Source organism: Cibotium barometz, chromosome 24 (genome assembly GCF_041138505.1).
Source record: "Cibotium barometz isolate CiBa-2024 chromosome 24, ASM4113850v1, whole genome shotgun sequence".
Lineage (NCBI taxonomy): Eukaryota > Viridiplantae > Streptophyta > Polypodiopsida > Cyatheales > Cibotiaceae > Cibotium > Cibotium barometz.
In genome coordinates, this window is record NC_141069.1 from 7,058,101 (window position 1) to 7,074,617 (window position 16,517).

Consider the following 16,517-nt stretch of genomic DNA (forward strand, 5'->3'; position numbering starts at 1 on the left):
TGATATAATACCTGGGTAGAAGTGTTAATAAATAAAGTAAACACAAACAAAGAGAAAAGTTTGGAATGTGACTAGAGTAAGCTATTTCCAGTGTTGAAATGCAATAAAATGGAGATAAATGATTGTAAACATTTTGGGAAGAGTTGACACTTTAAAATAAATCCCACCACAATATTAATATTACTTTCCCAAGATAATGAACAATGCTCATTTTCTAGGATCAATTATAATTTATAAATCTTTAGATTATTCCAAGAAATGCACGTTTACAAAAACTTGTCACGTCCTCTAGGTTTAGTCATCGACTTTAAACGCTTTGGGAGAACATAGTATGGTTAATAACTGATTTTAATTGCAAATAACACAAGGACATGCCGAGTAAGACTTATAACCTTGGTGGAAATTCTTTAAGATGAGTAGGACTTCATTTTTATACCTATCTTAGTTGCAACACTATGAAGTAATTAATGGCTAATTCTATTGAATAAAAATATTTAAAAAAATACATTAACATGGAAAGTTGTACACTTGAGGTGTGTTGTTTTATTTTAGTTATTGTGGTGTATTTTTTTGTCTTTCTTTCATTAAAAGAAGAAACTAATAATATGCTTTCTTTGTAAGTATTGGACTTTCTAAAAGTCTTTCAGGTGCAAATTTGTATATTTGTTTAGTATACAATATAGGTACATGATCATTGTTCTATATGTGGACAACTGCACTATGAATAGGAAACCATGAAGGGAAGACATTTCTCATCAAAAGTATGTAGGAGAAAATCTGAAGGCTTTTGGCACAGGTGAGTGCAAGTCAATGGTCACACGCATGGAGCTTGATGTAAAGGTGTCTGTAAAATATGCTTCTCCACCTGTGGATATGAAGAAGTATAGGAAGTCAGTGAAGAGTTTGATCTTTATATATACACGGCCTAACATTAACCTTGCACTTAGTGTCACAGCCTAACATTAACCTTGCACTTAGTGTCCTTAGGAGGTGTCCTTAGAGGATTCTCATATCAGCCTCAAGAGAACCATTAGAAAGCAAGGATGGGTGTGTTACATCAAAGCTACCATTGGGTATGGCATCATCACTGACACAAGGACATGCCAAATAAGACTTCTAATCTTGGTCGAAATGCTCTAAGATAAGTAGGACTTGTTTTTTATGCCCATCTTAGTTGCAACACTATGGAGTAACGACTAATTCTGTTGAATAGAGGTACAAAAAATGCATTAAGATGGAATGTGTAGACTTGAATGCAACCTTCATGTCTTTGAGCCAATATTGCTACATGTATGTTATTTTTATTTTAGTAATTATGGTGTATATTTTGGTCTTTCTTTCATTAAGAAGAAGCTTCATAGGTTGCATAAACATTTCCCTTTTGCCTTGTCTTAAATTGGTTCCCATCTTTTTAACAATCACGAGGAGTTACGTGGGGAGCATATGTTTACATACCTTTTTAAATTGATAGCGTCTAAAATTTGGTAGTTCAAACTTTGAAGTAAGTAAGGGAATATAAGGTTGATTTCATGTAGGTCCATCCACACATCTTAAAAGACTTCTAAAGAGTGTCTTTGAAATGACAAAATGTAAAAAAAGATGTGATTGCGCACATGTTTGAATTGATTTGAGTAGAGAAGCATTTGTTTTTATAATGACAAAATTAGCTAGAGAACAAGTTTTTTCTATGCCTTTGACACTAAGTAGTTACACTACATAGCCAATACACCTCCACACAAAAATCGTTTGAGCATACACTATGCTGTGGAGAATTGTATAATTTTTCCTACTCTAACTAGTGCCATGGTTGGATAATGCTTGGAAGATTTAAATTTGTATTGCATATGCTAGAAAGGTTTAAACAGTGTTTTTTACAACTACCATTCATTTCTCACTCATGAACTATAAATGATAAACTCAAGCTTGTAATTTTGTTGGGATTTTGGTGTGGCAACCCTATAAAGTAAGATAGCCTTTAATATATTCTTACTGCATCCAAATGCTAGAACATATCAAGTTAACTTGTTTTAATCTTGTACTCAAGGGAAAGGTGAGGGGTTGTCACATATTCTAGCAGATTGTTGAACCACGTTGATCGGCAACAACAAAGACTAGCCATTTAGCATATTCTAACAGATTATAGAACCACGCCAGTAGAGACATGCAATTTAGCATATTGCAGTAGATTATATAACCACATCAACAAAAACTATACCCACCACATCATTAGAGATATGCCATTTCATCACCACATGTGATGAACATGTGGTGATAACTTAGGCTAGCCAATTAAGTAGGCACTGCCTGTTGCACAACACCAATGACACCCATAAAGGGGAAGGACCCACTCATGTGCCTGAACTGTAAATAAAAAGAGGCCTATGTGAACCCAATTCCTAAAAAAGGGATATTTACATAGACCCTAAGTGCAAGATCATGCCTTCCCATCACATGGGCAAGGATTGGTAGCTAGTGGGACATTGGAATGATGGCTCTTAACTTGGTCCCCCCTTTACACAAAACCAAAAGCAAATGGTGGGCCTTTTGTCCTCTTCTAGGGTAGAAAAAGTTTCATGGTGTGGTTGTGGCAAGGGCCCTTGTGTTTGATTGGTTGTAGTTGGAGTGTCCATCACATACTTGTCACCTCATTTAGGTGCCCATAATCTTCAAATTAGGAGATCCTAGTTGACAAGCATGGAGGTAGCCTTAATTTTTGTGTGTAAAGGGTTGAGAAGTTTATACCAATAAAATTGTAGGTACATAGGATGTGTAGAATCATCCTCACACGTGGACTCGTAAGAAAACTCTCTCTAGCCAGTTAAGGCCACTCACCACAACTAAGAGGCTATTCATGTGCATGCTCGAATGCATGCAAATGTGTGTTCATAAGAAAACTCTCTCTAGGAAGTTAAGGTCACTCACACGACTAAGAGGCTATTCATGTGCATACTCGAATGCATGCAAATGTGTGAAGAAGCCACCAAGTGGCCCTTTGTGCCTAGTGTGTGTGAAGAAAGCTCCCCCCTCCCAGAAAAAAAGAAAAAAACTTGCTAGGTGATCTGGAGCCGACGCGACGAGTTGGATAAATAGGCCCTAAATGCAACAAAATTTAGTGATGCGTGGCTTGCCCTCACGGGTCGTGTGCACAATCTAGATTGGTAGATGTCTTGTGCAACATTCTTATGTTAATACACACTAGTTAGGAATTCGTGCTTCGCACATCTTTTGAGGCTTCCAAAATCAAATTCTACCCAAACCTTCTCCTCCCTTTCTAGAACCTCCAAATTCTTTCCACATGGCAGCTTTGTGAAACTCTTCCTTAAGATAATATAGAGAAGAGAAGAGAAGAGAAGAGAAGAGAAAAGATAAACAGATAGAGAAGATATATAGAGATAAGTTTGTTTGAAACAATAGTGAGACTTAAGCCCACTTGGAGGGTGATTTTTGAAAGGCATCTCGTCGATATTATTGAGACTTTCTACGACCACAACCGTTAAGATGTCCAAAGAATGCAGCAGTGCGCTTTTAGGAAATGAAAGGTGGCTGCCATGGTCATCCATGCATTGGCATTTGGGGGGCGGGGGGGGGGGCGGGGGGGCGGGGGGGCGGCAGTGGGCAAGCATCTATAAGAACTTTAACCGGCGCCACTCCTGGCAAGCTAGGGAAAGACGTTGTCGTGGGGTAACGGGATAAGCCGCCGAAGAGAAGGCGGGCTTGTCGGCGGGCGGGCGGAGGCTGGAGCACGATCATTCTCGTCGGGCAAAAGGCGGTGGTGCTGAGCCTCGTCTCTGGAGATCATCACCTGACCATGGTTAGGTCACTGGCCCAGAGTGGTTGCCTGGTCGCCCCGCCAGACGACAGCGCATTGAACGCAATGCGCATTTATAAACTCTTAACTTGATCACCCACTTTTGCCCATGGTTGCTTGCCCGCTTGCAGCAGCATGCACATTGCACATGCATGTGCCATGCAGTGCACGCACGCAACAAGCAGTAGTTAAAGCGAGTCCTGATCCCGACCCTCGACTCGACGTCGACCGTCGACGGTGTCTCCTTCAGACTTCTCTCCAGTTCAGTCCAACTTCAGTAAAAGTCTTCTCAGTCCATCCCTCCTCTTGTCTTGTAGGCTCTTCCTCATCCATTCTTGCACGCAAATACGTTCCACACACGTCACTGTTCACAGCACAGCTCCACCCACAGTCCTCGATAACCACAAGGTGCACTGTACCAACGAATTGAGTGCTTCCACGCTCCCTTTCTCTTTCTGCCTCTCACACGCTCGCTTTCTCTCGTTCCCAAACCAGCCGAGTTCCCATACACCTAAGACCAGCGCCCATTGTCTCATGATGTCCTCCTGTAGCATTCAGGTGACCTGCCTTCTGCCTACATTCAAACTGCTTCTTCTTCCTCTTGTGGAAGTGCACGCAGAAGCTTCTGCCTCTTGGGGACAGAATCGTCTCTAATTAACAGAGCGCCTCAGAGGCCTGACTGCAGCTTACATATCAGCAATGGCCGCTCTGGACCAGAGCTCGTCCGAGACAGCTTCCCTCGGGAGGTCTTCTAGCATGGACGCCCGAGAAGGCCTTCCGCGCTCTGACAGCCAGCGGAGATCTAACAGCAAGGTTGGGAGGAAAGGCCCCAGATCAGGCAACGATCTCTTTGTGTGCTTTGCCCCGAGGACCACTCTAAATTTGGTCTCAGTTAGTAGGCCCGTTCTCAGCCCTGCGAGGGACAAGGGCAAAGAGGCGGCTGGGCGCCGGAGTGGGAGGACCCTTCCCAGCTCCATCTTCTCTAGTAAAGGTGCTGCGAAGAAGCAGGGCTTCGAAGCGGGCGAGGAGCCCACCTCTCCTAAGGTCACTTGCATTGGGCAGGTGAGGGCCAAGTCGAAGCACAACAAGAAAGACAAGGCACTTCAGGACACTAAGGGCGGTGCCGGCAAAGGGGGCCAGCAGCAGAGGAGCCTGAGAGAGTCTGCTCAAGAAGAGGCCAAGAGGGAGTCCGCTTGCCCAAGCTTCGGCAGGGACTTCTCCTGTTTTGGCCTACCTTGCGACTCCTATGGAAGCTTGCCCTCTTTTAAGGGAGACAAAAAGAGCTCTGGAACAGTGTTTGCCAAGTCTCTTGTTCTGATCCAACAGGAGGGTGAAGACAAGGCGCTGGCTGGGGGAGCTCCAACGAAGCAAATCGACGGAAAGTCCTGTTCCGAGGAGGCGCTGAAGAGAGCGGTAGAAGGGCCTACAGCAGCACCAGTAGAACTACAGAATCAAGCAAAAATGTCGTCTACAGAAGCAGCATCTTGCATAAAACTGGACGAATTAGAGGCCTTAAAGGCTAAGGAGACGGTGGAAGATCCCATGTCGAAGGATCAGACAGATGTGGATCAGGAAGACGACACATTTGAGGCGGAACCACCGCCCCCAAACGCCCTCTTGCTTATGCGGAGTAAAGTGGAGAACCTAAGAGTGGTAGTGCCGGCCCCTTCCATCAACATCACCTTGAAGAGAAGCACGTCTGCCCCAGTCCAATGCAGAACGAGCGAAGACGGGGACGACCAGCCAACGAAGGAAGCAGATCATGGGCAGACAGAGCAAAAGCAACTGGAGGTGCAGCAGAGGAAACAAACACACAGCATCAAGTCTGCTGAGGACCTGCCCAAGCCGGCCGCCCCTCAAATAAAATCCTTCTTGCAACGGTGCAAATCTGTCTCTCAGAGCCTGACTCGCTCGAACAGTTTGCAAGGTGCAGCTTCTGCCCAGTCCTCGGCCACACAAATTCCTTCAAGTGAACCTGCAGATGGGGAGAAACCATCACCACAAGAAGCAATTAAGCTGTTGCAAGTCCCAGAGGAGGCCCCCATCGACAAGGAGAAAGATGAGCTTTATATGATGAATGAAGCCGTCTCGAGGAGGAGGTCTGAATCTGAGGCTCTTAAGGTTTCTCTGGACGTTGTTCCGGAGACTTGGCTATGGGAGGCCTGGACCATCGGGCAGCAGTCCAAGGACACTAGTGCTAGTGGGAGGAGGCTAGACATGAAGCAGGTCGGGGGAGGATCATCAGCAGCTGAGTGGCTGGATGCGGAGCTCGAAGCTTCACTCTGGAAGAGCTGCAGGGCAGATGAACGCTCATCTCGCCCGAAGGAGGACGGCTCAGCTACTACACAAGTAGCTGCACCACCTCTGTCGGAGAAAGCTGATTTTACTGCAGATCAGTGCCTTGATGCAGAAGTGGAGGTCACATTATGGAGGAGTTGCGGTATGGCGGCCTCTCATGTAGCACAGGATTTGCAAACTGAGCCCAAAACTGGCGATTTAGCCCAAATTGCGGAAGCTAGAAAGGTGATGATGACCAACATGGCGGAAAGGGAGGAGGACGCCACTTATTTCGGCAGGAGCTCAAGCGTCGGAAGGCAGTGTGGGAAGCATCTTGTGGAACGAATCTATTCTCTGCGCAGAAGCTCCAGCGTTGGGGCTGGCAGGCAGCAGCAAGAGAGAGGTTGCATTGAGAGGAAGAACTCAGATCACAATGCAGCACAGGATGAAGAGAACACACGAAATCCACTCGAGACCTCAATGGAGCAGGTGCTCCGTGTGGGCGAAGTCGACACATCAAACGAAGAAGAAAGCTTCTGCAGCTGCTGCGTTGTGGAAGATGAGCAGCTAGTGGGAACAAGTAGTGGTCCTGACAACTATGTGGCAGCGGAAGAGAGAGAAAGGGAGACTAGCAAAGAGCAACAAGCATACTTTGAGGAGAGATCTGCGCTAGTGATCGGCCCTGATGACGAAAAGGCGGAGGAGCTGCAGCGGATGGAAGCGATGGCTCCGTCTCCATCTTCGGTTCTGGATCGCCCAGCTCCACCTCCATCTCCAGCCCCTGCTACTCCTCCCGAGACTGTCCTCTTTGTGAGATACGATCTGGGAGCTTTCAGAATCTCGTTGGATGCCCCTGGTAACATGGAGGGGGGAGGAGATGAGCAGCAGCATCAGCATCAGCATCAGAAGGCCATGCTGGCCGAGGCCATGTCTCACCTCCATATCCATGATGTGCAGAGAACGTATACTCGGCTGCTCAAAGCTGCCAGCGGCAAAGAGCGGACCTCTTTGTCCTCTGCTGCATTCCGGTTACAGAGATGCAAGTCTGAGCCTGTAAGGCTAGCTGCATCTTACTGATTCAGCAACCATTAATTCTCTAATTAGTTACCACACTTAAATCAGCTCCTTTATTTTTGAAAGAGTTGACGGGATCATTTCTGGCACTGTAACGAAGTGGTAACAATCCTTCCGATGCTGCCATCTTGGAAGATGATGAGCTAGCTAGCTAGGCCACGATGTTTCAAGTGGATGCACAGTCTTAAGCTTGCCAAGTAGAGGTTATAAAGGGAGGGGTCGCTGCTCCATGCTTATCACAAGCTAAAGTACTCATATCCATGGAGGATCATGCTGCTGTGGTGGGACTCTCACTGTCTAAGCTGCACGCCTGCCTCTGTTTTTTCCTCATGTGTGTGCTGCTATGGATCCGGGCTAGAGGGGCCACGCCACGTAGGGTGGTCCAATGAGATTCAAGAGTCGTCAACACCTTGTATAGCTACTTATTTAAGTTTAAAGTTTTAACAAATAAATTTGGTGTTTCTTATTAAAAGCTGCCCCCTTTGGTTCAAGGCCCATGTCCTTGGACCTGAAGAATTATTTATTGTGCTTTTAGATATTGGACCGTGGAGTCGTGGACGTTGTCTTGAAGGAGGACCTCGTCATGTACACTTCGGTCTTTCTAATCAAAAGTTGCCCTTTCAGTAGTCTTGACTCTTTATGGTGTGCGCCTAACCAAATTATTTTATTTCTACTTTACATACAATATATATTATATTTCTTTTCTTGAGCTTACTAAATTAAAGTTGTCTTATCATTTTCTGATGAGTATCAATAACGAGTGAGATATAGGTAATGAGTATTTTTTCTAAACATGGATGCCAAGTACACATTTTAAGTTCACAAGTAAAATTAAATATGAGGTAACCATTTTAAATATGGATACTGGATATTGAGATATTTATAGTTTTCATAACGTTAGATACTATGTATTCAATTTAAAGATTACAGCTTATAAAGAATTGTATCCAATTTTTAGATTTACCGAGTAATTTTTTAAAAGTATTTAAATATAATGTATCCATTTTTAAGATTTATAAATGTTCTTTTTGCACTTGGACTAAATTTAGTCTCCATGTCTTTGTTGATTTTTTTTAATGAATTTAGTAAAAATGAGATATCGTGTATCTAATTATTGCTATGTTACACTCATATGCTTTTGTATTCAAGTTTTGTACTTGCAAACACACGAGTTTTGTGCTTACAATACACCCAAAAATTGATAACAGGTATTCAAATTTAATGGAAAATACACAAGGCTTTATACTTTACCTAGTTTTTTAAAAATTAGCAGGTATGTAAAAGAGATGTTCAAATTCATGTTCGCCTAAATTGTAATAATTTGTATTACACTAAACAGTCTTTTGGTATCAGTGGAAAATTTGGATTGCAATCACGGGTGTAATGGATCACCTCCCCTGCGCAGTGCCCTCACACCCCACAGCTAGCCCTCCTTGGGAATTCGTCGTTTTCGCATCCACCCTACTCATGAGCTTGCCCTACCTGTCTTGCATGCCCAATCCATGCCTACATGTCCTGTCCTTTCATCTTTGTCTCTTGCTCGAGCTCTTGTCCCTGCATGCCTCACCTAGCTACCCAATGCCCATATTGCTCCGCCTACGCCCTCTCTCCACACTTGCCTATCCATGGGCACTAACCCCTGCCCTCCCCTCTTAACCCACTCCTTGCACACACCATCCCCCCAAACCCCCAACCTCCACCTCTTAACCCACTCCTTGCACACACCATCCACCGTACCCTCTGGAGGTAAAGGTGATTGGGGAGGGTGGTGGTGCAGGTGTGGAGGGCATGGGAGTGTAACCCATACCAGGTACACTACTCGATCCAGATCATGGTGTATGAGTATAATTCAAGTAACATGAACATAGAAAAAATAATATAACATAAAATTAGATTGCATAAAATATCTCGCTCTCTCTTGTTGTCTCTCGCTCTCTCCCTCACCTGTATTGTGCTATGCAACTTTTATTAAAGAGTTTAGTGGGGAGATGATTACTCACTTATAAGAACATCTCACTTGCATTGGAAGCTTAAAGGGGAGTTGATGCTTTAGAAGATTTGCTTGACCAGACATTCAGCTATTTGATGAGGTCCAACACAGTGATAGTATTGCATTCATGGTCGTTTAGACATACTGTTCAAGTCATGCCCTTGCAGTGTAGGTAGCAGCAGTAAGCGTAGTAATGACTCAAGATTGACTAACAACACCGAAATATGCCGTGTAGGTGGTAGTATACGGGGTACATATGCTCACCCTCCATCACATAATGACTCAAGATTGGTGGGGGCAGGCTACTTGGTTCAGGGGGATCGAAAATGGTTTTGTTAGTCACCTCTCCATCCTCACCTTCTTCGAAAATTTCTGTCAAGGTCGACTGGTGGAACAGGGGTCACTCGAGGTAATGGAGGTTATGGTGGAAGAACTAGAGGTGGCAAGGGTACATCGAGTACCCTAAGGATACCTCGTTGGGCCACTTCATGGCCAAGTAGAGGTGTATTGTGATGTGTAGGTGCTAGCAAAGCCAGTGGTTGCCTCGGATTAGGTGGTAAGAACTATGGTAGGACCTGGCTTGAGTAGCTCTTTGGTGGTAGCAGTTTGATGTTTCGTGATTTTCCCATCTCTGTGTGGCAGTAAGCATAGTAGAGAGTTGGTCTAGGTCTGAAATGTGGACACTCTGTACTGGTGTGGTTTGCCCGGAAAATCGGGCACCACACTAGTTCTCTCTTGGGATAAAGATAAGGTTGACCGACCTGGTCACACCCTTGACTTATTCTCTATTGTTGGGTCATTTGTTACATTGCTAGCTATTGTCCTGAAGGGATTCCTTCCCTTTCACTTGAAGGGATTCCTTCCCTTTCACTTTAGATTTTGTCCTTGTGGTTTTAAAGAAAGATTTAGAGGTGCCTTTATGTAATTCTCGAGAACGAGTTTCCTTGAAATTATCTTCAAATTCCATGGCGCTTTTATAGCATTTCTCAAAGGTGTGTCCCATAGCGTATAGGAAATTATGTAAGGTTACATCTTTAAGTCCCTCTAGGAATTGACCAATCAGTCTTTCGTCAAAGAACATGTCCAAATCATTATAGCAAGAGTGAAGATGTCTCACCTGGTTGATATAGTCCCAGATAGATTCTCCCTCTTTTTGCTTCACATTATGCAGTTGTTCGACAAGACTCTATTGAGTTCCCTGTCTAGAATATCCTACTTCGAAGACCTCTTTCAAGGCATCAAAGGTAGCCCATTAGAAATTTTTTGGACCCAAAAAGGGCCTCCTAAGGATTTCTAATTTTAAGGGATTAGAGCTAGTATATTTGTATATCAAAAATATCATTTTTTACTTAGAAAAACGGATTTGTGTTAAACCTACAACAGCAAAGTTTTAACAGTCTCTCACTCACTCTCTCTCTCTCTCTCTCTCTCCCCCTATGAGGATCTCTCTGCTTTAGCTTCTTCCTCTACTTAGCTATGGAGCCTTTGCAAGCTGTGTGTGTAGTCCCTTGTGAAGCTAGAAAATGAAAGGTTGATTTACACATTCGTATTCCTGAAGAGTAGCAGCTCTAAAAAAACCCATCCTACTGATGCACAATCTGTCCAAGCTCGTAGGATAGCTAAGGAGAAAAATGTAGATCTTTGGGTTGATGGGCATCTCTATCCAGTTGACCCTCCATTAAGAGCAAACCCTCCTTTTCGTAATTTATCATCTTTTATGCAATTTGTTAGTGAAGGAGAGCTTTGCTTGTTAGGATACTGCAGAAGATTGACTACAAGTGGAGCTTGGCAAACTGGCATATTCGCCATGTGGAGTACCCAAGTGATAGAGAAATCACATTATAAAGCAAGAGGGGTTTATTTCAAAAATACAAGACATGGAGGTGGAGCTTCTGCAGGAGGAACACGTACAAACTATCTACAAGAGATGTTCAATTGGTTTTATCGCACAACCCTTGGAAGGGTATTGGTTAGGAAGCAGGCCCAACAAGCTAAGCTTGCGCAAGAGGCACGCAAGGCTGCAAAAAGTCAGCTTTAATGGTTGCAGACCAATGCTCCCCATAGGCATGGTGCTTAGCATGCACGAATGAGGAGACAAGGGAGGCGTTGGGTTGTGCATGCACTAGCATTAATATGTAATAAGACTAAGAAAATAAGTTTAGTTAGGTTTTTTTTCCCTTTAAAAAAACTATTAATAGTTCCTTCTCTCACTTCATTTTCATTTCACTTTTTTAGAGAGCTTGAGCTCAAGATCTACGTAGACACCCACGTAAGGACACCAGCACATCACCACGTTAGCATAGTCGTACATGGATATAGCACGCACCAAGAACGCCGCACGTGTTACCAAAACACAGTGCGAGGCACCAACGACCATATACTGGCGACACAATGGAAGAGAGTGGCCCCTTGGATTCTAGGACACGCCCAATGGGATCACTAGAGTCCAACCCTCCTCCCATAGCAACACCAGCGCACACACATGTAGGCCCTTCTAGTGGGAGCAAGCGAGGAGCAAGAAGACCCCACAATGCAACCACCCGAGAGATCAAGACAGAGAGGCCGATGATGAGCAGTTCGACTGGGTTGGTGAAAACATTCCTACATTGCGCAGCACCATAGGTGGCAAGACCCTACTACCAGGACAGGGTCCCCTATCTACCCGGGAGGAACTTGATACATAGGTACCACGGCAAGAGGAGGAGGAGGATTCAGACTATGAGAGAGGCCAAGAGGAGATTCCTGCAAGTGCACGCAAGCGTAGAAAGGTCAAGCTCTTCAAGCCAAGGAAGTCCCAATCTCGCCAACGCACTAACACAACACAGAGAGCTCCAAGGAGAAGGATGCGCCAAGGGCATAGGGCTCTACAAGAAATCAAGTTTTATCAGAGGACCACTGAGTTGCTGATAAGAGCCCCTTTCGCTCACACAGTGAAGGAGATTCTCCACCAACGATATAGAATAGAGTTCCGTGTGCAGGGGATTGTCCTTGAAGCATTGCAAGAAGCCTCCGAGGCTTACCTTGTTGGGCTTCTTGAAGACACCAACCTCCTTGCAATACATGCAAAGAGGATTACCATATCTGCCAAGGACATGCAACTAGCTCGGCGCATTCGAGGCGAGCGAGACACGATCTAGAGATCTTAGATGTTAACCTTTTTTTTGAAGCAACTCTTTTGTTTCAAACCCCCCTTTGTAACAAGCCTATTCATTTGTAACCTTCTGATAATTAAAATTTTAAGTTTCTCTTACAATGTCTCGGTGTCATCATGTTTGTTTAACATGGAGTGTCTATCATGTGCCAGTTTGTCACCCAAGGCATCATAAATGCTCCTAGAGGAGGAGGACTGAGGAAGCTGTGCCAGAACAGTGCAAATTTGGCCTCTGCAAAACGGCGATGTAGGCTCAAAATTCCACTGTTCTGGCACTTCTCCCCTAGCCACTCAGGATCATTTTTGATGCATTTATAATGAGATTGAGCACACTAATTGTGAGAAACAGTAGTTTAAAAAATAAAAACACCTTTAATCATGTATAAAAATATAGTGTTTATCATCTAATGCATCAGAATTGCTCCTGGAGGACTGGGCAAGCTATGCTAGAACAATGCGAATTTAGGCTCTACAGCAGTGGTGCAAGCTCAAAATTCGCACTGTTCTGGCACTACTCTCCCAGCCACTCAGAATCATTTCTGATGCATTTATAATGAAGTTGAGTACACTAATTGTGAGAAACAATAGTTTATAAGATAAAAACAGCTTTAATCATGTGTAAAATTACATCATTTGTCATCCAATGCATCAGAATTGCTCTTGTTTTAGGAGTGGGGAAGCTATGCCAGAACAGTGCAAATTTAGGCTCTGCAACGGCCGTGCAGGCTCAAAATTCACACTGTTCTGGCACTGCTCCCCCAGCCACTCAGGATCATTTCTGATGCATTTATAATGAAGTTGAGCACACTAATTGTGAGAAACAGTAGTTTATAAGATAAAAACACCTTTGATCATGTGTAAAAATATAGTGTTTATCATCCAATGCATCAGAATTGCTCTTGGTGGAGGACTGGGAAAGCTATGCCAGAACAGTGTGAATTTAGGCTCTGCAGCGGTGGTGCAGGCTCAAATTCGCACTGTTCTGGCACTGCTCCCCCAACCACTCAGGATCATTTTTGATGCATTTATAATGAATTTGAGGACACTAATTGTAAGAAACAATAGTTTATAAGATAAAAACTGCTTTAATCATGTGTAAAATTTTATTGTTTGTCATCCAATGCATCAGAATTGCTCTTGGAGGACTGGGGAAGCTATGCCAGAACAGTGCGAATTTAGGCTCTGCAGAGCGACGATGCAAGCTCAAAATTCACACTGTTCTGGCACTACTCCCCCAACCACTCAAGATCATTTTTGGTGCATTTATAATGAAGTTGAGTACATTAATTATAAAAACAGTAATTTATAAAATAAAAATACCTTTAATCATGTGTAAAAATACATTATTTATCATCCAATGCAGCATCAGAATTGCTCCTGGAGGGCTGGGGAAGCTATGCCAGAACAGTGTGAATTTAGACTCTACAGCAGCGGTGCAGGCTCAAAATTCACCTTGTTCTGGCACTGCTCTCCCAACCACTCAAAATCATTTTTGATGCATTTATAATCAAGTTGAGTACATTGATTATGAGAAACAGTAATTTGCAAGATAAAAATACCTTTAATCATATGTAAAAATACATTATTTGTCATCCAATGCATCAGAATTGCTCTTGAAGGGCTAGGGAAACTGTGCCAAAACAGTGCGAATTTGAGCTCTACAGTAGAGCGGTGCAGGCTCAAAATTCGCACTGTTCTGGCACTGCTCCCCTAGGCTCCCAGGGTCATTTCTGATGCATTCACAAAAACATTGATGGTACAAACTAGAAAAAACAATGATATACTTGATGAAAATAAGTTTGTAAAAATTATATTGTATTCATAATAAGAAGTGATACATCATCTAACTCACTCTCTCCCTTACTTCTATGTTATTCTAATGCCATAGCCATGTTTGCCTTCAAACCACCCTAGTTCTCCTATTGTTTATCTAATAGAGGTCACTCCTGAGCACAAAACCAAGTAGGGGTGGAGTGATTTTTTCATGTCACGCCCAGGACAGCCCTAAATCAGCTTGACTAGGTCCTAGAAGGGATTGACCAGCTCAAATCAGGCTGCTCAGCAGCATGGGCTGATCAAGGACAGCACAAGGAAACCGTACAACAGCCAGCTGATGACATGAAACCATGCGAAAGCCTGCATGGAGCAACTGGAAAACAGGTAGTCTTTTGATTGGTTACTGGGCAATGATGAAGCTAGACGCGATGTACATATTTATATGTTAACTCTCTATAGATGAGGTGTAGTAGTGCTACTATGGTGTTGACTTAGGATATACTAATATTGAGCTTCCTGTCTTGTTATTGGTGGGCAGAGTGTGCTCAAGGAGTGTGCTCAATATTGGTGTGGGCAGAGTGTGCTCAAGGAGTGATTGGGCTATTTCTTGAGGATCCTCTATGCCTATGCTTTTGGCTATACCTATATGAGCAAGAAGCTTACCCCTAAATCCAGAACCAAAAACATCGAAGGCAAGGGATTTTTTAATCAGAACTATACATTTGGTGCTTTGTGCCATAGAGGCTACACAAAGCACCTTAGAGAGGGCTTTCAAAAAGAAGAGAGTGAAGGCAGATTGAGGGGTGTAGTCCCTGTGGATAATGGCGATGCCATCCATAGGAAGTCGACCAAGATAGTGCGCCAACGTAGCATTATGTTCATGGACCTTGGCCTGGTCTCTGCTGGCCGCCGCCTCTCTCAGCAAATGCGTCAATTTCAATCACCCTTTGCAATCAAAGGAAAAATCAAAATATTTTCCTATACATAATTACAAATGTTTCTAGGTTGTAAAAGGTCGATTATTACCTCTTGCTCAATGTCTTCTTTTGCCAAAGTGCTGGTGGGGGCGGAGAGGTCAATCGAGGACTTAGCCTTATCCTTTTTTGGTGCTTTGGTCTCCTCCATCACTCCAACAGCAAGGGTATCCTTTTCAGCCTCTAGCTTGTCTTGTAAGGTTGTGAATTCCTCCTCTGGGAACTAGGGCTTGCTCCATGGTCTCAACCGCAGTTTCCTTAACCAAAGCAACTGTCTCTGCGATAGATTCTCCAAGGGGTAATATAGCACTATCTAGGTGAGGACCAAGGTTGGACGTATCAAGGTCCACCTCACATCGTGTGCATATAATGCCCAAGCATTCATCCATTCTCAAGCCAGCTGCCTTTTCAAAGTCATGAAGAAATAAGTATTCTTCACCTTCCACCACAATGGTGCTCAAGAGATTGATCTCAAGCTCTGGCAGCACCTTTCTCTCCACGTGTGGGGAAGATGGCCCCGCATCTTCTACCACAATGGGCTGTTCAGCTACAGATTGTGCACCCTCTGGAAAGTGCTCTGATGCAAGCTGCTCTTCCACACTAGCACTCGTTCCTACTGCCTTCACTTGTCATCCCTCAAATACCCTGCCAACTGCAATGCAGGCATCCCTACCTCCTCATCCGAATCCTCATTCGCTGATGAGTGATGAGGAACGCAAAAGTGGCGAGCCATGAGAGGAACCTAGTTCCTAAATTGCCCTTCCCCAACCTCTTCACCTCCTACTTATTGAAGGTACAGATGTCGATGAAGCGTTCAAGGCACTGGATGTAGGGGAGGGCATATTATTGAATGTACTTAAGCAGCTCAACAGGCACCCATCGATCATTGGGGCAATGGGGAAAGGAGATGGAGTGGGGAGCCAAGTATTGCTCCATGTATGCAATCTGCGTCTCATAATGTTGGGACACAAGGAGGACGAGGGACTTTTCAAAGTCGACTTCACGAGAGAACATGACAAAGAGCTCGCTCGTGCCCACCCACAGGGTGGTGGAGAGGAACTCACAGAAGTTGTCAAAGTGGGTATCCATGTGAATGCAAAGAAATAGTGTGAGCTCGTGCTTGGTTTCTATCGCGTGAAAATGAGAAAGAAGGCACCTTTGGCTATTTATAGTTAAAATTTAAAGTTTGGCCTTTTCACACTAGACCGCTAGACAAAAAAATTACAGTTTGCAAAAATATTAAGATTTCAATTAAATAAAGATTGGTTAAAAAAGAGCCTGCTACAAAATTACAAGCATGTCATCTAATCTAAAATTGTTATAATGTCTTTATTTTTTGCCCCTCTTATGACATTTACTTCATGTTGATCTCCGTCTCCTTGTTGACTTAGCTTGTCATTGCCTTCACCTCGATCCTAAAACTCTTGCCCCTCACGTGCATCAAAACAGAGGCTATTTTTCCATATA

At 43.9% G+C, this 16,517-nt stretch overlaps 1 protein-coding gene across 1 annotated transcript; it reads left to right on the forward strand.

Annotated features, from left to right (window-relative positions):
- Positions 1-4,056: 4,056 nt before the first annotated feature.
- On the forward strand, positions 4,057-7,780 carry LOC147624856 (uncharacterized). Its single transcript, XM_086818085.1, has one exon. The coding sequence runs from the start codon at positions 4,508-4,510 to the stop codon at positions 7,160-7,162; it is 2,655 nt and encodes an 884-aa protein (XP_086674211.1). The 5' UTR covers positions 4,057-4,507; the 3' UTR covers positions 7,163-7,780.
- Positions 7,781-16,517: the final 8,737 nt, after the last annotated feature.